The 22,595-nt window shown below is 39.4% G+C and overlaps 1 protein-coding gene and 1 pseudogene across 1 annotated transcript; one reads left to right on the forward strand and one right to left on the reverse strand.

Annotated features, from left to right (window-relative positions):
* Positions 1 to 440: 440 nt before the first annotated feature.
* On the forward strand, positions 441 to 5,400 carry LOC106412692 (annotated as a pseudogene).
* Positions 5,401 to 12,780: 7,380 nt separating this feature from the next.
* On the reverse strand, positions 12,781 to 14,617 carry LOC106415904 (annexin D1-like). Its single transcript, XM_013856715.3, has 5 exons — positions 14,366 to 14,617; positions 13,957 to 14,102; positions 13,646 to 13,864; positions 13,352 to 13,564; positions 12,781 to 13,265 (listed from the first exon to the last, which is right to left on the reverse strand). Exons 1-5 carry the CDS (start codon positions 14,439 to 14,441, stop codon positions 12,966 to 12,968), a joined length of 954 nt encoding a protein of 317 aa, XP_013712169.1. The 5' UTR covers positions 14,442 to 14,617; the 3' UTR covers positions 12,781 to 12,965.
* Between the last annotated feature and the right edge of the window lie 7,978 nt (positions 14,618 to 22,595).

The following is a 22,595-nucleotide window of genomic DNA, read 5'->3' on the forward strand; positions in this document are numbered from 1 at the left end:
ACGAAGTATCACTTTCATTGGCATCGACCATACGGTGTAGTTGGTCGATGATAGCATCGGACATCGTATGTCCTTCTTCATCTCAAGACCTTTATCACGTCCTTGAGAATCGTTATTGTCTCCCATGTTTTGATCGAGTTACAACTCCTCTTGTAAACGATCTTCGAAACCTGGAGCTCTGATACCAATTAAAGTAGCACAAACACAAAGATTATAAGAACTTCTCTTCTTATTAGATTTAGAAACTCTCTCAAAACTAAATCTCTCAATGTGTTTCTCTTGATGGAACATCTCTCCATGAGAACTCTTTATACAGGAAGAAGCTACATCTTTTCCTAATAATAATATGAAAACATTCCTAAGCTCGATATGTTTTTCTTTTTCCTTAACCCATCAAACTTCACTTAACTTGCTCCTCAAGTTAATTGAAATTATCCAACATGGGTATCTCTTGCGACATGAGTATCTGGAGCAACCCGGAAGAATTAGGGTCTAATGAAGCTCGTCATCGGTTCGACCAGAGTCTCCCGTGTCGGATTCCCGATAGGTTTCGCAATGCTTCTTCTTCTCCTCATGGAGTTTCTCCGGTAGCGCTCAGATTGCTTGCCTTTCAAGATTCCTTTAGCCCAGACGGGTTTGATGAGATGATGGCTCTTCAGAATCACATAGATTTTCTCATGAATCGACCCATCAAGCGTTTGTCCCATGGGGACGATGGCTTTAACGGTTCGTTGATGTTTGAGGGAGAGAGAGTTTCGAGAGCTCAAGCCGCCATGGAAGGTTCTTATGCTGAGGATAGTCTCAGAGGCGTCTCTCTCAGGAACGATGCGTTGATGTTTGAAGAGAAAAGGGTTTCTCGAGCCCTAGCCACCAAGGAAGTCTCTTATCCCGAAGATTGTGTAAAGAGCTGTAATAGTTTGCCGGCGAATCTAGACGCCATGGAAGCTTCTTATCCAAAGAGGAGTAATAGTTTGCCTGCGAATCTCGCCTGCATGGTCAACAGGTCTGGCCCAGTAAAATGTGTTGCCTAAAGAGAAATAAAAAATGCCGCTCCTGCAGAATTGAACTAAGAACCTTCTACCTTACACCCACTAGACTACAAGCGACTTTTATAATTCTGATGCCCTTAAATTGTTAATATCTTTTGGCGCCCAAAGCTCTAGCTTTACCAGCTTTAGGTCAGGGCTGGCACTGATGGTCAACATCTACGGATCTGTGAGTTTAATGGCCAAAGATCAAATCGGTTGCAGAGCTTTGCAGAAACTGGTCAAGGAAGGAACCTTTCATGATTTCAAGAGTTTATTCGGTGGAATCATTAACCATGTCATCGATGTTTCAATGGATCAGTTTAGGAATTAGTTGGTCCTGAAGATGATAGATTTGTGTGATGAGGAGCAGAGAACGTTGATTGTGAGAGTGTTGACCTCCAAACCACTTGACCTCATCCAAATCTGTCTCAACAATTATGGGTACGCCTTTCCATTTTTAACTTTCTTTCTATCAATTTTAAATATGCCAACGGAGAATACAACGTCCCATTACAAGTCAGCATGAGTTATCAAGGAGACGTTTCATTTTTGTGGAAAATCATTCTTGGTTTTCGCGAAACTAAGAAGAAAACTTTACTATATTTGGGAAACTTTTGAAACCAATTCTCTATTTATAAAGAGAAGCAACATTTGGTAGAAAAGATAAATTTCAATTTTTAGACTTTTTGACTCTAGCAAAAGCTGAGAACTTTGGATAAAAGCATTGAAATCCACTTTCTGATTTTGGGTTTTTGGAATGAAATAGGACACGGGTTGTCAAGAAGATGATTGAAGAAGTATTTACGTTTAGACGTACATTTTCTTGGACCTATATCACGTTGGCATACTTTGACCATGTCCAGTACGTTCCTTTGCTCTTTTGTCTAAACTGCCCCCAGAACCAGAACAAGCTTAGTTACTCATTAAAACACGAAAAGTAATATTTCGTTTTCACCGTTGTTGTCGAGCTTAGTTACACATTAAAAATATAAAACATCTCTTTTTCGGGACCATTTTCTCTTTCACCCGGACCCTTCTCTTTCACCCAAACCCTAAAAATCGTTGATTCTCACCGCTCCCACCGTCGAAAGAAGAAAATCGTTGATTATTAATTAGGTTTCAACGTTGCTGCTTGTTCTTCCGTAAAGTATGACAAATCTAAACCTACATCTCCAAATCTACTTTTGAACCCTCCGTTATAGATTGACGGAGATCCTCTTTCTGCTTGTCTAATTAGCAGTGAGACTTTCCGGGCAGATTGCAAACTACCCGAACAGCTCTTTGCAACAGACAGGTTTAGACGAAGCGATTCAATCTGGTCGGTACTGTCAACATTGATTCGTGTTGTTAGGGGTAGGAAACGTGTGGTCAGCAACATCGGTGATGTGGTCACTAGATGAGTGGACACCAGTGAGGTGTGTTGGGGTTTGTTGGTTAGGGGTAGCGGTGTTGTGGTCAGAAGTGGTGTGGTGTGGTATGGATGTTGATGCGCCCTAAGGAACGATCACTCAACTGGTAAGGAAAGATATGGACTCGATCCAAAAGGAACGAGAGCTGATGGGATGAACGGTGACACAAAGGGTTGCGGATGGCTCAATGATGCTACCAAGGGTGCTTTGATTGTTGACTGATATGACGCACAGGTCCAACAAGGAATCAAACTCGATCTGTTGCTGGATATGACGCACCGGTCCAACAAGAAAGTGGCGTTTAACTTGGAGCTAACCACACCAAGAAAACTAAAAATGTTCTAAGCAAAGAACAAAAAGTATAAACTCAAAAGAAGAAGGAAAAATCGATTTCTTTATTGATGGAATGAGATTACATACTTATACTAGTTGTAGTCAAAGACAATCAATAGAAATATCTGAAAAAGAGACATAGAAAATAGATAATTGACCAGATCTAGTCAAAGCACAGAAAATTATGTTGACTGGTCGAATGAACCCTTCGGCTGCCACTGTCCAGATTCATTGTATCCTGCAGTATGTCCCGCAGTAAGGAGCAGTACGCGTCCGGTACGGTCCATATGGTCGGATGGATGATTCTCACGGACTGATCTGGACCAAATGGAGGCTAAGGCATCTGAAAGCTTTAATATCCTTGCCTTAGAGAAATTTGGATGCTCAAAGTTCATGAACTGATCGAAGTGTCGGATCAGTCCATCAGTACGGTCGCTGGTACAGGCCAAACAGACCAAGAATGAGAAGGCACGGACTGATTCAGAATCCACTCGATCGAAGTTGATTTTGGCTTGACCGTTGGTCTTAGAATGGCGAACATGTCGGGAAAGACGAGCTCCAATTCGGTCAATTCGGTCGTCTGGTCGTGGGTCTTGCTGAAGCTCTATTCCAGACGTCCGTGGGTCGATACAATGGGCAGTACGTGCGGTACCGTCGGGGTGATCGGATGGGTCAGTACGGATGGTCTGATCAGCACGATCCAAAGGGAAATTATGATCAGCATGGACAGAATGATCGGATGGAATGACAAGGGCAGTAGGACTGGCATGATCTGACATGAAAACCTTGGTTTGGTTGAGCTGGTAAACAAGAACGCCACCTTGGGCCGTGTCCATGAACCAAACAGGTCGATGCTCGATCGTCAGATGTTATGTTGTTACATGTTATTAGGTTGTTACATTGGTGGAGAGAAGAAGGGTTCGGGTTGGTGAGTATGTCTTCAGTATTATGGTAGTTGTCATACACATCCATAGATATTTGATAAAGGGTTTGGTTAGCCAAACGCTCAACATTATACTGGTTGAATATTGGAGAAGTACACGTTGGGTAACAGATGTGGTCAGCATCCTCTGTTTTCTGACCACACAAATCCCAGATGAAGTGTTTAAGGGTGAGTTTAGATAAGAACGGAATGTAATTGAAGGGGAAAAGTTTATTTATTAAAACCTGAGAGCGCGACTTGTGTTTTAAAACAAACGAAACTGGTCTCTTTTTGGTCGTATCCATCTCTTTCCAACCAAGGGCATTTTTGTCTAAACAAAATCAAAAAACAAGTGTAAAGTGCACTACCAACAAGAAGTCAGGTCTTGAACCGCGCTGTCTTGCTCTTGTCAAAAATTTGAATGGCAACCATGTCATTCAGACTTGTTTGACATCTCTCGGTCCTAACGACAACAAAGTTTTATTAAATCCCTATCTTTTTATTTTCGTGCTTCTTCACATCTCCTGATGCACTATGAAGTGCGCTTCTTTAAATGCCTACACCAATATGATATTGTCTCATTAGTATGGCCAAGTCGAATTGCAACATTTCTTGTTATTATTGGTTTAATGTCTAAATAACGAATCTTTGCATCTTTCAAGTTACAGAGACCAGAGTCTCTATAGACCTTTTTTGTGCTTAGCTACCCATCTATTCTCTTTTAATTTTTCGTCTAATGTTTTGAAAATTTGGTCCCAAATTTGTCTTGGAAGTAGCTACAAAGTACTGTGCTGAAATAGCAGCTCATCGCCACGGTTGCTGTGTGCTCCAATGTTGTGTTGCAAACACCGTTGCTCTCCAACGTGAGAGACTCGTCGATGAGATATCTAGAAACGCACTTCAACTTTCTCAGGATTCTTTTGGGTAATATTGATATTTACTCTCAAGACTCGATAATGATTTCGTGTTAATGTGAAAAAACCTTATCATATGGTTTGATGGAATGTGCAGGAACTATGTGGTGCAGTACATAATAGTACAAAATGTTCCAGCAGGAAAGTTGCTGATGCAGTTTAGAATGCACTACGTCAAGCTAGCAACTTAGAAGTTCAGTAGTCATGTGGTGGAGAAATGTCTTAAGCACTATCCAGAGAGCCGAGCTGAGATTGTCTGCGAGCTTACCTCTGTTCCCAACTTTGAATATCGCTTGAAGGATCCTTTTGGAAACTACGTTATCCAAACTGCTCTTTGTAAAACCAAAGTCAGTCCATAAAATCAAAGATAGTTTACACAGCAAAAAACTTATAAGAAACCTGACATGTTTTTCTTTATTTGGGTTTTGAAACAGGGTTGTGTTCATGCAAAGCTGGTGGAGCAAGTTAGTAGGTATGGGATACTAAAGTCGAACCCTTATTGCATGAAGATATTGTCCAAAGGTGTCTTGAAGAAGTAACTTTGATTATCGATAAAAATAAGGGCTTTCTGTTAATATGACTCAAAACTTGAAGTCAAACACAAAACTAATCCATTTTTTTTTTTGGAACTTCGACTTGCCTCTTTCATCCCATAGTTCAGATTATTCACGAAAATGCCATCACTTTTTTTTTCGAAAATGTATATTTTACCCTATCACTCTCATCTTCCTCAGGTATTCACAATATTGCCAATGCCATCAATATACTAACCACCATGAACAACCAATTTGAAGCTCTTAATGCACCTAAAAATCGATTTACACTCTTTCTTTTTCAATTCTTATGAACTAAAAACAACGTCTCTTTACTTTCTCTCCATATTCATCCAAAAAAAATCCAAGATTTTGGTTCTAAAATTTTTATGGTTCATAGAGCCATTGAAACTTATGATTCTTGGTGGGTCACTTTTGTTTGAGATTCTGGGTGCTTGGAGGAGACTTTTGTGTGCTAAACAAATTATCACACTGGTTGAAACTATGAAATTAGTTTTTTTTTCAGACCTGTTCGTCTAGACGACTTCCGGGTAAGTCGTATGGCTGTAGACGACTTACATGGAAGTCTTCTGGTCAATGCAGATGTTAGTTTTGCAATTGTCTTTTAAATGTGTTGTTCTAGGCGACTTACATGGAAGTCATCCATCTTTGTTTGTTAAAAAAAAATCGAGACGACTTCCATGTAAGTCGTCTAAGGTAAACGGGTTAGTTTTGCATTTGATCGGATTGTGTCAGAAATTTTACTTTTCCTGAACGACTTACATGTAAGTCGTCCAGTAGAAAATTAAAAAAATCAACATTTTGTTATACCTAGACGAGTTCCATGTAACGCGTCTTAGGTTAATTTTGCAATTGAAAAGTAAAACAAAAAAAAAAAAATTTTGTCTAGACGACTTACACGGAAGTCGTCCATCAGACGACTTACACGAAAGTCGTCCATGATTTTATTCCGAGATTCTGGTCAAACATTGCTTATCTTGGAAGACTTCCATGTAAGTCGTCAGACGGACGACTTCCGTGTACGTTGTCTAGAAAAAAATAATATTTTTGTTTTATATTTCAATTGCAAAACTAACCTGAGACGATTTATATGGAAGTCGTCTAGGTATAACAAAATATTGATTTTTTAATTTTCTATAGGACGAGACGACTTCCATGTAAGTCGTCCAGGAAAAGTCAAATTTCTGACACAATCCGGTCAAATGCAAAACTAACCCGTTTTCCCTAGACGACTTACATGGAAGTCGTCTCAATTTTTTTTTTTAACAAACAAAGATGGACGACTTCCATGTAAGTCGTCTAGGTTAAAAATCAATTGCAAAACTAACCTAAATGGACGACTTCCTAGAAGTCTACCAGACGACCTCCGTGGAAGTCGTCTGCGTCATTGTTTAATAAACTTTCATTTTTCTAAAACTATACTTTTTAATTTTGTTTTTGCTAATTAATGTATATTAGTCAATATTGGTGCTCCTGAATGAAATTTATAACTTAATTGGTGATATCTATGAGGTTACCAACATTCATGCTTAGTAAAGTTTCTAGCTAATTGAGAAAACTTCCGTGGAAGTCTTCTACGTTAGTTTTTGTAAATTTGTTAAGTAACTTTAAGATATGTTAATTTAATTTTAAAAGAGTTAAGTAACTTCAAGAATATCAAGTAACATGGTTTAATGTGTCTTCTCGGATCATAAGATATACTTTTTACTTATGTATCTAATGAAAGTATTCTAGCTTTGAACTTACGTAATGGTTTATCTTTTGTGAATTTGATTAAGTTTCCTTGAGAATTCTTCTCCCTTAGTTGTAATAAATTTGATTAATTTTTTTTGTTATTGTGTTTTGCTATTGAAGTTGTATCAATAACTTCAACTATGTCAAGTAATTTTGGCAAGATAATAATGTGCAAAATGAACATATTTACCAAACTTTTTCATTAATATCTCCTCAAATTTACAAAAAAAAATCACTACTAAAGGAGTACACATGCAAATCACAAAACAGACCACAAAGAGCAATTGATTTTTGGAGATAAGAAACAATTGTCTTCTAATGGGTTTTATTTTGTGCAGAAACAAAGAAACCAATGGAAGAGACAAAACATGTTAGATGATGATGAGAAGAGGGTCATAAATGGTGATCGTCCCTTCACCAAAGCCAAGAGAAGCAACTGTGATATGCTTGATTGGAATAAGCTTCAGACTTATGCCAGTTTGGAGAAGATGTTGCATAAGGCAATTTTTGCTATTCAGCAACTCAAAAAGAAGGGAAACACCAACACTTCTTCTGCACCAAAACAACAATGTAATTTCTCTTCTCTTTCAAATTCCAATTTGAAAACTAATGTGTTGTCTTTTGATAAAAGCAAAGCTGTGAAAACCACAAGCAAAGCTCATTCTACCAGGTGTTTCAAATGCCATAGGATCGGTCATTATGCTAACACGTGTCAAAACCAGAAACCGTTGGTGACTTTGGAGAGTCACAATGTTGAAAACGAGCCAGAAAAGGAAGGATTTTCAGACTTATTGCCAACTTTCGATGACTATGCACATGAGCCAATGACAGGTAGTTCTGAATTGATTTTTCCGCTTGAAAAGGATTCTAAAAAGGTTTTGAACAAGAATGAATTTTCTGGTCCTTTGAATGCTTTTGAAATGGACGCATATGACCTTGGTCTTGGAAGCTTTGTGTCAATGCAGGATGGGACAGATAAAGAACAAAACCGCGGTCATCAAGCAAACTAAGAAGGACCTTCTTCCATTCAAAGGCCGAACCAAACTCAAGGTGAGCAATGTTTTGATTATGATTCTTTTGCTTATAACCCTTTTACTTTTGAGGACAAATCTTTTTGAAGACGGAGGGAATGATGTGCCCCAGCCCATGGATCAGTACATGGAATGTAAGACCCGATCCCGGCCTACTAGGCCGCGGTCGATGCCTCACGTCGCTCAGTCCATACCCGGACCGAACCTGTAAAAATTTTTGCCCTTTATTTAAAACATCGCCCATAGGCGAGGGCTAACTCAGATCTTAGCTCAAGATTACCATAGTCTTTCCTAGCTTAGATCAATACAACACATACGCAGCGGAATAGTATCTACTTAACCATTGGACTAAATCCAATCTAACACTTGTCTGGTCAGATCTTCTCAGCTACTGGTCAGTAAACGCAACTGCCAGCTAGATCCAAGGTCGATCCTGAACCTAGACCAAGTCATTCAATCAGAGGTTCCGTTCCCCTAAGCCATTCTATCTAGATCTATGCAACATTGACAGATCATACCCTTGCCACATTCCCAGAGCTTGTTAGCTCATTGTCACAGCTGACTTAGCTGTCTTAGCTAGCTCACCCAGCTAGTTGAGCTGAACCACTTCACTTGAGGTTTGCTGCTCCGTTCCAGCTGATCGAGCTGCGAGGTAGCTTTTCCCAGCTCCCCGTCCACTCGTCCAACTCCTTTATACCTGCATAAACTCTTCTCTTGGGTACTTAGTCATTCAGCCAACCATCCCCACAGATATAAGTAACCCTTGAGAAGTCTTCAAACAGCTAAGGACATGCATCTGGCCCTTACCGGCTCATGCACTGTCCCACATCCTTTTTGCCTTATCAACTTATGATACCAAGTCCAGCTCATGGACTAGCAATGCCCATCAGATCCTGAGTCAATCAACCAACCACCCCACATGACTCAGAACTGATGAGTCTCCATACTTCTTAATCAGTCATGGAACCATGTCCCACTGAACCTGATTAGTGTTTCTCTTACCACCGGTGCATCCTTTGATCAATCAGATCAGACACCTTGATCCATCATCCAAGGATCAGGTCATCCATCCTTGCCCATGATCAGGTCACACACGGCCTGCCTTACCAACGCCAAGGTTGATAACCAGCAATTCCTTATGATCAATATCATAAGTGACAATATGTTCCAGCACACAAACATATGATCAGATATCCTAACACAAGGATCTGACCCCAATATGCCCTCAGGTGCAATTTCAACCGCAAGCAAACCTGCTCCAAAAATCAATTAAAATTCATGACAATTCATGATAAATCATAACTAAGAGAATGGTCCAATCAGATTTCCCAGAACCGGCCTCCATCCCATAGATCTCGGCCAAGATCAGCCAAACCGGCCCAAGGGACCATCTCTAAATCAATCCCTAAAAACTCATTAGGATTCATGATAATTCATGATAAATCTTAACTAAGAGAATGGTCAAGTCAGAATTCCAAGAACCGATCTCGATCATATGGATCTCGACCTAGAACAGCCCCACCGACCACCTTGACCATCTCGAAATCAATCAGATAAAAATCCTCAAATACCATGATAATTCATGATAATTCACCACTAAGAGGATTCCAAAGTCAGATCGCCATAAATCCATCAGGAAGTAGGAGATCCGGACTTAGCTGCCAAACCAAGGCCATGGAGGGTTCTTCTGAACCGGCCAAGCTATGGTTCAGTGCTACTATGTCTAATCATCAATCTTAATCATAAGAAGAAGAAATAATATGATTAATAATCATAAAACAGAGTAAGGTGTAACTGCAGGACCAGATCAGCCCATAGTGTACCAGACTATGTCCAATGGTCTGCAGTCCCCACCTGTTACCTCATCAGGGGCATCCATGCTCCTCCTAGCACGCATTCATCAAACCCTTATTACATACTTCCAGTACTGATAAGATCTAACCATGGTTCGTACCCATCACTCCTTCCATGGAACTTCCATGAAACCAGTTTCTATACTACATCCATCTTCAAGGCTGTTCATGCCTTTGAGAGTGGAGTCAAGCCTTCCCCCTTCTCTCCTAACCAATTGTGTGTTCCCAAGACACAGAGGAAGCCTTAGACATGATCATCCATGATCAATCACCATCCAAAGGTCGTGCATCACTTCCCTCTTTGTTCCCCATGAAACTGCTTTCCACACCAATCTCTCTTTAAGGCTGCATTGACCCTTGGGAATGGATTCCGGCCAAATCCCTCATTTCCTCACCATTTGCGTGTGTTCACAGGCTCCAGATAAGGCTTTGGGTGTTGTCAACAATGATCAAAACCGTTCAGAGGGTCGTTCTCAACTTCCCCCTTGATCTGCCCCAAAACTGTCTCTTTATGGCCTTCACACCACTATGGGTCTTGGATTGGGAATCCGACCAACTCTCAGTATTTTTCTCTGGATTCTTTGTGTTTCAAGGTGTAGAAGGAAGCCCTGGCGTGCCTAGTATCCATCCTCTTGATCTCACAAACAAACTTCACCGGAAACAACCAGGAACCACCACGGATCAGATCGTCCAACCGTCGGTTTGCCTCTCTTTTCTCTCTGGAAGTTTTGTCTGAGTTTTCTATCTTCTCTGTAATGATATTTTCGACCAGAGACTAGAAAAATGAAGAATAATTCGGTCATAACCTCCCCCCTAACTGTCTGGACGAGCAGTTACCAAAAAGGTACCAAAAGGGGCAGTTTTTCCCATAACCGCCACCAAGTAACTGCCCATGGCGGTTATTCTTCTTTTTAAAATTCACGTCCTGGGCCTTCCAAACCACCCCTGGACATGTCTAAAACAAGCCAAAAGTGATTGCCCACGCCCATGGTTCAACCACAAGAGCCCACCGGCCCATCGGTACCCATGGGTCGTCCACAAGGCCCGGTCGCTATCTAACACTTGAACACTCAGTACAGCTTCTTCTCTTCATCTTATTCAATCTTACTAAGTCCCTTGGTCTATTTCCAGACCTAGACTTAGGTTTCTCATGATCCATCCTGATCATTTACTTCATTACAGCTTGTTCACGATCAATTCCAATGATCTGAACCAAAGCATTTCCGTTTCTGTTGAAACGTATAGACCCTATGTCAAGTTCCAGGAACGGGGACATGACATGGAACCAGCTCAGTATGGAGATCAGGACGTTCTGAACAATTCAACTGAGGTTCGCTCATCCGACCGTACCAAACAGACCGACCGTGCAGTGTACCGGATCAACCCGCGTACGTCCGGAAAGGAGCTTTGGCTGGAACCACGACCAAACGACCGAACTTACCATACCAGAGCTCGTCTTTCCCGACCATCTCGACATTCTAAGGACCATAGTCGAGCCAGACTTATCTTTGGTAGTGAATAATCCGAAGACGGACATACTTTCCCACCCAGCGGACCATCAAGACAATCACGCATGTGTCCTTATCTTTACCCCGTGCATGCATCTAGTTTGATGAATCTGGACAGTAGCCGAAGGGTCATCCTTGACCAATCTGCACAGAAGACTGAGTCTTTAAGAATACATACAATACTACAACATATGCTGCCAAACCCTAGACCAAAGAATATCATGATTCACTATTTTTCTTCATCTATGTTGAAAATAATTCAATTTTATTATATCTTAATTTATATCACTTAAAACTGTTTATAATTACATGATTTTAAGTTTTTGATTATCAAAATTTTTTTTACAAAATTTATAAATTATTTTAAGATCAACTATACCAGACGACTTCCGCGGACGTCGTCCAGAAGACTTAACAGAATCTCAGAAGAGTGAGAAGACTTAGCGGTGCTATATTCGTTAAAATAAGTTTCCTTTTTTTGTTTGGTCACAAGGTGCTGACTATAATTTCACAAAGCTTTTGAGTTACTTTTGCATTTGATTAAAATTTGGGTATACTTTTGCAATCAAAATCAAGTTTTGAGTCATATTTGGTAAATTCTCCTGAAAATAATGTCATATGAAGTCTCACGAACATGTTATATATGAAGTCTCACGAACATGTTATCCTTTTGTGTCTATGATCGGATAGGGCTTTGTATTAACGACACTGGTCTTCTGTGTTGTCGGTGTCTCTCTTCTTCTTTTTTTTTGTAGAAACAAAAAAAACAGAAAGCCGATATATATATATATATATATATATATATATATATATATATATTAAAATATAACCAACTGGTTTTGACCTAGTGGTAAAGGACTCACAGCTATGAGTACCGTCCTGGGTTCGATTCCCCTTGGCCACCCGGAGCGCCTTAAGTGGTAAGAAAACGCGGATACTGCGGGTTTCGTAGTGATTAGTCCTTGAATCACACTACGGTTATCTAAAAAAAAATATATATATATATATATATTAAAATATAAGAATTTTTTAAAAAAAATTCTAAAACTAAAAATTATTTGATTTAAATTTAAAATAAATCATTTATAATAATTTTGAAATGATTTCATATTAAAACTGTGAAAATATATATAAAATAAGTTTAAAATAAATTATTATATTAATTATTTTGGTACTTCATAAAATGACACAATATATTTGATTATATGATATATCTTTAATAAAAACCTCAATACATAAAGCTAATTTATAGTATTAGTTTTAATATTTCTATTTTCTCTATTTTATTACTATTAAATTTTGGATTTTATATAAATTAAAAACTATGATTTTATATTTTTATTAATTTATAACATTGTGTCTTAAAATATACAGATGCGGAATCGTAAACTTCCAACGTGTTTTTAAAATTATATTTTAAAAACGTTTTGGAAGCCAAATTCCACAAACTTCCACGAGATTCTGATTCCAAAGCGGGAAGCAAACGTTTGAAGCTTCCGTGCAACCTGGCTTTTAAAGCCATTGCTTTTGTTATAGTATAACTTAAGAGTACCACACTGTTCCCTCTCTTTCTCGCTTTTGCATTATTTGGAAACTCAAAACACAACAAACAAAGTTTTTAAAGAACAGCATCAAACGGTTTCAAGAAAAGAGAGAAAAAGAGAGGAGGGTTGTTTGATTTAAGCATCATCTTCACCTAGAAGTGCGACGAGCATCTTCTCGTAATCTCCACGAGTGTCTTTGGTAATGGCTTTCTCCAATGGAATGCTGTTCCTCCTCTGATACTCTTCTCCAATGACCTTCAAATCAATCTCAGCTCTTGTTGTTACAATTCTAGTGAGAGCTCCTTCGTTTGTTCCGGTTTTGTTGATTGCTGAGCGAAGAACATCCACAAAGTAAAGCTCAGGTCTTGTCAAGCACTGAATCGTTGACCTCAACAGTTCGAGGAACTTGTCGTCCCCATATCCTTCCTCAAGACTCTGTAAGATGAACAGTTTTAGCATTGTTCTAATAAAAGAAAAAGCTTAGATTATTAAGTTAATAAATGAACATTTTTAGCCTTCACCTTGAGGATTTCCTCGCCATGATCATCTTGGTAGCGGTTGAAAGTAGCATTGATCTGCGCTTTGCTCCTTGTGGACAAAATCCTAATGACCTCCTCATCGCTGTAGTGCTTGTCCTTGATTCTCTCATGGATCAGCTTAGCTTCTTGCTTTGCCAATGTCATGTTCACCTCGTCTCCTTCATACCTGTATGAGCTGACAAGAGAAACCAAAAGCTGCAAAAAGAAACAGACAACTAAATAATTAGTCTTTTCAAATACTTTTGCATTCTCATAAAAAAATCTTGATTTTATTACCTTTCTGAAGTCACCGGTGGTGTGGTGAGCGACATCCTCTTCAATAGACTTCTTGAAACGAGCATGGTAAGCTTGCCGGGCGTGAAGCAGCTGTGTTGAGGTCCTTGTGCAAGCTACTTCCATAAGCACTTGGTTGCTTGAAGTCCATCTTTTGGTAGCTTCATTAGCCAACAAGGCATCACGCTCCCCGGGCTCAAGAGTCCAGAGCAAGATTGCTCTCTGTCCATGAAACAAATCATATTAAGATACGTATAACTCCCAAAAACACACACACACAAGTTTGAGGATATTGTAAAAAAAAAAAATCGTACCTCGAAGTCGCTTGAGAGTTCCTTGTCAAGACTCTTGAGAAGGTCTTCTCCAAAGACTTCATGGTATGTTTGCCTGATCAGCTTCCTCTGTTCAGCGCTTCTGTGAGCCAAGATTGATATGATCAAGTCCTCGTTGGTACCCCATCCTGCCAAAAGAAAGAAGGAATCCAATTCTCAGAAGTCGAACGTCAGATCCAACATCATACAAAAGCTATTCATTTCATAGTGTCAACATGACCTGATGATAATTAAAACTATAAAACTTTATCAGAGAAATGAGAAAAACACTACAAGCATAAACATATCTTCAATATCGAACAAAGAAACGATCAGATCAGAGAAGGAACAAGCTCGATCTACAACTACACCATCAAGAACATGATCTACTATGACAAAACAAGCATAGTACCTTCAAAGGCGGTTTTCAACTGCTCAGCATCTTCAGATGGGGAAGGAACCGAAGAAGAAACCTTAAGAGTCGCCATTTTTAATCTTTGCAGGTTGTTTTTTTCACTCTCTCTCTGGTCAAGTGTATGTCGAGAGTCGAGCAGATTAGATGATTGATTTATAAAGAGAAAAGGCTAAAACAGAATTATACCGTTTTCTGCCACGTGTTTCTTACACCTGCTCAATTATTTGATTTCTTCCCTTTTAATTTATTCACAGATCATTGCACCGAAACCTATCGTTATCACTTATCTGACTAAAACGGGTTGATTGGGTGTCATGCCATAAAGCGAATCACAAGACTACGCGTTTTTCATTTAACTGGGAAGGCCATTTGATTCATTTTAAACATGCCTCTGCCGACCCAAAAAACATGCCTCTACGATGGGATTGATGGGTAGTGGCCGTAGCTGCTGGCCACAGTCCTATTTATTTCTATTTATTTCTAAAGTATCAAATTCAGAGCAATCAAGTTTTAAATTTTTTTTTGAAACCAGAGCTCTTAAAATAACTTATAGCTGTACAAGTGCTCTATAGAACCAAATATCCAAAGCAATTTTTAGTGCTTTCCATAAAATTTTACAGCAATAAAATCTAAAATTAAAGAAAAAAGTCTACAGATTTTTTTCTACAGCAAAAATTTTAAAGTTACAGTCCTTACCAATCAGACCCAATATTCTAGTGTAGAAGGCTTTGACATTTACATAATGTTGCCACGCCATTGACCGGTATAAAGAGCACTAGCAGGCGAATGGTCAGCAGAAGGCCAAATGATGTGAAAATCTTTCTAGCCAAATCATTCATGTTATGCAAAGCCGTGGGAAACTTTTATAGCTGATATAAACGATATAAAACATTTCACAAAAAGTTTTTTTTTTCTTTAAGGCTTAAATTTCATAAAAACTTCTACATTAAAAATAATACTATAGTGTAGAAAAATATAAATTAAACTAAGAAATAAAATATTAATTACAAAAATATTATTTTATTTTTACAAATCAGATTTTTAAATGGATTTATAGATAAAATAATTAAATCAGTCCATATTTCTTATCCAATACTCAAAAAATAGTACAGTTTTGTCTGTTTTATCATTAATTACATTTCGAAAACCGATCTAACTATTCTGTTTTCTAATAATTAGCAACTCTTTTCATTTTGTTATTTAAGAAACTCAAGCTTGTATCATACTTCCAATTTTTTAAATTATGATTACCACAGTGCTTTCATCGCATAAACTAATGTTTCTTTAATCATTTTATACACTTGGTCTATACTTAAGATTAGTCTAAGATGATACCTTTAATTGTTTTATAAAAATATGATATCCTAAGCGAATGTTTCATTTATTCTCACGAAGACACGAGTCTGATGTGGTAATGTTTGTTGTTCTCTTTGATAGGTTGTAACTGGTAAACATGTTTAAGAATTAATGAAATAATGAAATAACATGAATGGACACATAAAGAAAAATGGAATAGAGTCACTCAATTCATTCCTCATTAATTTTTTTTTCGAATAATTCTTTTTGTATTTCAACCTTTTATAATAATAATTCAGTTGTAGCCTTTGTAATTTTAGAACTCTACTATAAAGATACTTATACTCTTTTTATAGTTGAATTTGAGTTTATCGCATATTTGATATCCTAAATCAGAAGGCGGTTTAGGAATGTAGAGTATATCCTCGTGGAACATTGTTTTTGGATTGAAATTGATATGTATGTTAAATTTCGGTCTGAATATATTTGGGTTGCATGAGTCAGTAGAAATTATATCTCACATATATCATTCTGGTCTTTAAACCTCAAATCCCACTGCACTTCTTGGACGTTCCATCATTTTTTTAAAAATTGAGACCACTAGCATTATCCTTTCAAGTATTCATATTGGGTGAGGGGACGAGACATATTTTTGGTGGGATCTTTGGACACTATTCGGTCAGCTAATTCATTTCTTAGGGCCCTTTTCCCCGATGGATATGGGAATACCCTCACTGGCCCTTGTTTCAGAATGTACTTGGGATAGTGAGCTTTTGTTACGGTGAGAACATACCATCAATTACAGCTCCTTACTTTCGTCCACCATTCGAGTTTCAGTTGGAAATGATAATCTGGCCTGGTGGATCAGAGATAAGGTTTTCTCGCATTTAATTCCAAAATTTTTTTGAATAGCACAAAATTATCAAAATCCACAGTTTCTAATAAAAGTTTAGAGGTGAACAGAAATGGAGGTTTCTTCTTCAATGGAGTACGGAAGAGGAACTTGAAGAGAGAGAAGAGAAAACAAGAAGAATATTTCTGTTATTCAATAAAGTGTGTGTTGATCACACTATATACATGTTAATTGTTATCCGGAACAAACCGATTATTAGACTAAGCCAATTGTACAACTAAACCGTATAAAATATATCTATAATAAACCATATTTCCCCTAAACATGGAGCATATATGTTAATGAACTCCATATTGCTCATCAAATGTCGGAAAGGAGAAGGATAGAGAGGCTTAGTTAGGATATCAAGCAGTTGATTTGTTGTCCTGACATGAAGATTTCTGATATATCCTTTCTTAACCCACTCGCGAACAATGTGACAATCACGCTCAATGTGTTTTGTCCTTTCGTGAAAGACGGAGTTGTTTGCGATATGTATAGCTGCAGTGTTATCACAGTACAAAGGAGAAGGTTCCCGAGTGTCTAACCATAGGTCTTGTACTCAGACTCAGCAGATGAGTTAGAAACAATGTCTTGTTTGAAGATGTAAGATGTCTGCCCTGAAGTAGTCGATGACGTAGTTGCTGAAGCAGAAGTCGTGTTGAGTGGTGAAGACCATGTGGAGTCAAGATGCTGAGCTGGAGTCGTGTAGACTTGGAGAGCAAGGGAGTATCGTGGAGATAAGAAAAGAGGAATAAACTTGAGGAGCAAGTTTATGACTTAAAGGAAGAGGAATAAGTGCATTCCAAGAAAAGGAAAGTTGCACTTAATGTTATGGAAGATATCCATATCCATGTTGCCTTGAAGACTAGGATTTCAGGAACGTGGATAATAATATAAGATAGCTATGAGTCGTCTGTAAAGAGACAAAGACACAGAGGCTGATCTTATAGAGAGAGAGAAGCTCTTGGAAGTGTTCTGGGGTCGTGCTGAAGCAGTGGCTGAAGTACTTGACGGTAGAGAGACATAAGCGGATAGCTTAGGAATCCTTCAGTGTCGTGTGTTAGAGTGTTAACACTAGACGAGTAAAGCTGAATAAACAAGGTCTTGTAAAGATTGTTTAAAGGAGATTTTAATAAAAGCTTTGGTGGTTGCTTGTGTATTTGTCTCTTGATTTATCTTCTGCATTATTATATTGTGGTGTCATCTTGCACTAACAAGTGGTATCAGAGCGGGACACCTAAGTTATCGGTGTAATCCTGAAGGTGAAGATGAACACGATTGTTTCGGTGCAGAAGGCAATCATGTTGAATGCAGACTAGTATGGTCATTGGAAGGCTCGCATGAAGCAAATGATTCGAGGAATCAATGAAGATGCTTGGACAGCTGTGGAGATTGGTTGGGAGGAGCCTACAATAGTCACAGGAGATGGGAAGAAGCCTAAGCCAAAAGAGGATTAACAAAGGCAGAACACAATGCATCTAAGTTTAATGCAAGGGCGTTTTCGGTGATTTTTGGAGCAGTTGAAGCAGAACAGTTCCAGCTGATTCAGGGGAGTACTTCGGCTAAAGAGGTGTGGGAGATCCTGCTGAATTCGTTTGAAGGAGATGAGAGTGTCGAGAGGACACGTCTAGATCATATTGGGTCGCAGTTTGAGAATCTCAGGTGGTCTGATAATGATTATGTGGCGAGTTTTAGTGCCAAACTCAGTGGTATGGCGCATGACGCATTTGTACTTGGGAAGAAGTACAATGAGAAGAAGCTGGTAAAGAAGTTACTACGCTGTCTTCCAACGAAGTTTGCAGCTCACAAGCCAGTCTTGAATATGACCAAAAACACGGATGAGCTCAAGTTTGACAAGGTTGTGGGTATGCTGAAGACATACAGTAGTTCAGTCTCTACGTCAGGTGGTGCATCAAGGAGTATAGCTCTTGCTGCTGACAAAGATGGAGATAGATCTCCGAATGTTGAAGATGCCATGGGGATGTTGGTTAGGAATCTGGGTAAGATGATGAATTCCTCTGGTGGGAGAAATCAGTATGGTCGCCAGGGAGGTGATCGTGGCAATGGCAGAAGAAGAGAACGTCTTAGATGCTATGAGTGTGAAGGTGTTGGTCATATAAAGGCTGATTGTCCTATAGCACAACGGAGAGAACTTAAGTGTTCTGAGTGCAGAGGTGTTGGACACACACGGCGTGAATGTCCAAACTCAACGAAGAAAAAAGATGTTCCATTGCAGTCGCTTGATGATTCAAAGTTTGAAGAAGATGGAAAGGTGATGAAGAACCTTGTTGCATTTGGTGCACGCAAGGAGGAATTCAGTGAATCCTCAGATTCAGACATTGATACAGACTCTAAGGATTATCACGTGATGCTCAACAAGTGGTTGAATCTCAATAATGAGAATCTGAGGTTGCAACACGATCTGGTGCAGAGCCGTGAGCAGTATGATGATCTTGCTGAAGAACTTGTTGTTGTACATGAGAAGAATGAGTCTCTGGAGAAGGAGGTTAGCAAGCTGAGAGAAGTTGCTACTAGTGAACAAGATAGAGCAAGGATGTTGGAACGTGATTTGGCTGAGAATCGCAAACATATCAGGATGCTCAACAGTGGATCCAAGGACTTGGATAAGATACTCTCGAAGGGACAACCAGTCAAGGTGAACTGGGGACTGGGATATCGAGGAACTGAGAGTAATAAGGAAGTACAACATAAGGAGCTATCACATTTCGTGCAGGGGAGCACATCAAAAAGTGGAGCCAAAGAAGCTTGTCAGGAAGTACGTCGGGACGTAAGACAAGAAGTAAGGCAGGAAGTTCTACAGCGTGTAGCTGTGAGCAACAAGCCGAAAGTTGTACATAAGTACAACAACATGAAGGTCAGACAGGAGGTTCTGAAGTATGGTTGTGCAGCTGGTACAAGGAAGGAGACTGATCAGTTCATCAGCAACTGTGTCAGGCCAAGCAAGAAGCAACATCGGATGTGCTATTGGTTATTTGGGAAGGTTGGACACAAGAAGGTGGAGTGGTTTGCTTGTGAGAAGAGCAGGAACATGGCCAAGAAGGTGAACAAGACGTTCATTAAACCCAAGAAGGTTGAAGAGGTGCTCTTAGCCAAGAGTGGCTTACTTGATGAGGTCAAGGAAGGACATCAGGAGAAGGGTGCAGCTCTGTTAGGAGTGATCTTGAGGTTGAACAATAAGCATCAAGTCTGGAGCCAGGACACGAGGTGTTTGTGGCACAAAGGGGAAGGAGATCGAAGTGCGTCAGGAAGTGATGTGAGATGATCTTCAGGAGGGTGATAGTGAAATCACTCAAAGACAATAACAACGAGTGTAGAGGGCACTCGGTGTGGATGGGGAAGGGCTCAAGGTCAAGAAGACGACACATGACGGAAGCCGGGTCCTCAACAAAAGCTGGTCAAAGGGTGGTTCGACAGGTGCATCAGATCGTGATGCAGTACTTGTTATTCCGCTGCAGCAAGGGTTGTGTCATGATTATACATGAAGAAGCAGACGACTTGGTTTGTAAGGCTTGACATCTAAACATATGTTTTAGCTTAGTATGCAATCAAGCAGGGGGAGAATGGTGATGTTCTGGTACAAATAATGCATATCTCATGGGGGAGAAAAACATGGTGTGGTGCACATCTCGTGGGGGAGAAAGGAACACTTGGTGTGAAGTTTCCAGGTGATGAACGTGGTTGCTGAACCAGAAGATTGTTGTGCTTGATCGGCACACAAAGCTAAAAGGAGGAGATTGAAGATGTAAGATGTCCGCCCTGAAGTAGTCGATGACGTAGTTGCTGAAGGAGACATCGTGTTGAGTGATGAAGACCATGTGGAGTCAAGATGCTGAGCTGGAGTCTTGTAGACTTGGAGAGTAAGAGAGTATCTTGGAGATAAGGAAAGAGGAATAAACTTGATGAGCAAGTTTATGACTTAAAGGAAGAGGAATAAGTGCATTCCAAGAAAAGGAAAGTTGCACTTAATGTTATGGAAGATGTCATATCCATGTTGCCGTGGAGACTAGGGTTTCAGGAACGTGGAGAATAATATAAGATAGCTATGAGTCGTCTGTAAAGAGACAGAGACACAGAGGCTGATCTTATAGAGAGAGAGAAGCTCTTGGAAGTGTTCTGGGGTCGTGCTGAAGCAGTGGCTGAAGTACTTGACGGTATAGAGACATAAGCGTGTAGCTTAGGAATCTTTCAATGTCGTGTGTTAGGGTGTTAACACTAGACGAGTAAAGCTAAATAAACAAGGTCTTGTAAAGATTGTTTAAAGGAGATTCTAATAAAAGCTTTGGTGTTTGCTTGTGTATTTGTCTCTTGATTTATCTTCTGCATTACTATATTGTGGTGTCATCTTGCACTAACATTGTTTATTAGTTTTCCAGGCAATGAGAGATGATCCGACGAACATACATAATCAAGAGACAGTACGACGTGTATCAGGACACAAATTCCAATCTACATCAGAAAAGGCAGATAATTTAAAATCTGAACAAGCTGAGTAGAAGAGACCCAAACCAACGGTTCCTTTGAGATAATGTAGAACTTTATAAGCAGCGTGGAGATGTGGAGCTCGCGGAGAGGACGTGAACTGACACAACTTGTGAACAGCAAACGTAATATCGGGTCGAGTAAACGTTAGATATAAAAGTTTACCAATGAGCCGACGATATACCTCTGCATTTGGTAGAAGTTCCCCATCTTTGATATAAAGTTTAACACTAGGAACCATGGGAATGGAGGAAGGTTTTCAACCGAGCATTCCAGTGTCAGTCAGTAGATCCAGAATGTATTTCCGTTGGCAGATGGAAATGCCTGATGAAGATCTCGCAATTTCCAAACCAAGGAAATACCTTAGAGTTCCAAAATCACGAAGCTTAAAAGAAGCTTGAAGAGCAATTTTGAGTAGATCAGTAGCGTGATCACAGCTGCTGGCGATGATAATATCATCAACGTAAACCAAAACTGCCATATAAACGTTACCAGAATATTTGAAAAAGAGAGTGTGATCCCCTGAAGAAGCAGAGAAGCCCAACCGTAGTAATGTCTCAAAAAACTTTAGAAACCATTAGTGTGAAGCTTGTTTATGTCCACATAAAGATTTCTTTAGTTTACAAACTGCATTAGGAGGGAAATATTCCCCTTGTCTTGCTGACTAACCTGGTGGTAGTTCCATATAGATTTCTTCCTCTAAATCCCCATTCAGAAAGGCATTGGAGATGTCCAATTGAGACAAAGACCACCCCTTGGCAGCAGCAACTGCAAGAAGAAGTTTCACAGTGGCTAACTTAACAACAGGAGAAAAAGTCTCAACATAATCTATTCCTTCTTGTTGTGTGTACCCTTTGGCTATAAGTCTAGCTTTATATCTTTCAAAGGTTCCATCAGCATTAAGTTTGACCTTGAAAACCCATTTGCAACCGACAGCTTGTTTGCCATCAGGTAAAGAACATACTAAACAAGTGTCATTTTCTTCAAGAGCTGTGATTTCAATTCCCATAGCATCTCACCATTCCTTTAGCTTACAGGCTTGAGCAAATGTTCGAGACTCAGGAATGCTGTTCACTGAGTTTATAAAGATCTGATACGAATCAGAGAGAGCATCATAAGATAAGACGTTGGATATAGGGTGCTCTGTAGAGGAATTGACAGAGTGGCAATGATATTCTTGAAGATGACGCAGTGGTTTAGAAATTCTGGGTGTAGAGGTAGATGTAATATCCACAGCAGGACACTCAGGGCCAGGAGATGAAGAAGATGCAGGAGGAGGAGCAACTTGATCAACATATAATCGTGGAAAAAATTCATCATGGTCAGCAATAGGAGATGACTGGCAAAAAGGGAAGATATTCTCATGAAACACCACATTGCAAGAGATGAACACTTCATTAGTCTGAATATCAAGCAACTTGTATCCTTTAAAACCAAAAGGTTAGCCAAGGAAAACACATGCACGTGCTCTATCTTGAAACTTATGCGACCCTTAGGTGAAGTACTAGCGTAACAAAGACAACCAAAGGTCTTGAG

The sequence above is a fragment of the Brassica napus genome, chromosome C8, assembly GCF_020379485.1.
Source record: "Brassica napus cultivar Da-Ae chromosome C8, Da-Ae, whole genome shotgun sequence".
Lineage (NCBI taxonomy): Eukaryota > Viridiplantae > Streptophyta > Magnoliopsida > Brassicales > Brassicaceae > Brassica > Brassica napus.

Bases quoted from the DNA above. Each gene is read 5' to 3' on its own strand.
- LOC106415904 (XM_013856715.3), bottom strand. From the start codon at position 14,441: ATGGCGACTCTTAAGGTTTCTTCTTCGGTTCCTTCCCCATCTGAAGAT. The intron at 13,865-13,956 runs GTACGATTTTTT...TTTCATGGACAG, and splicing joins AACTCTCAAGCGACTTCGAG to AGAGCAATCTTGCTCTGGAC. The intron at 13,266-13,351 runs GTGAAGGCTAAA...TTCATCTTACAG, and splicing joins ATGGCGAGGAAATCCTCAAG to AGTCTTGAGGAAGGATATGG.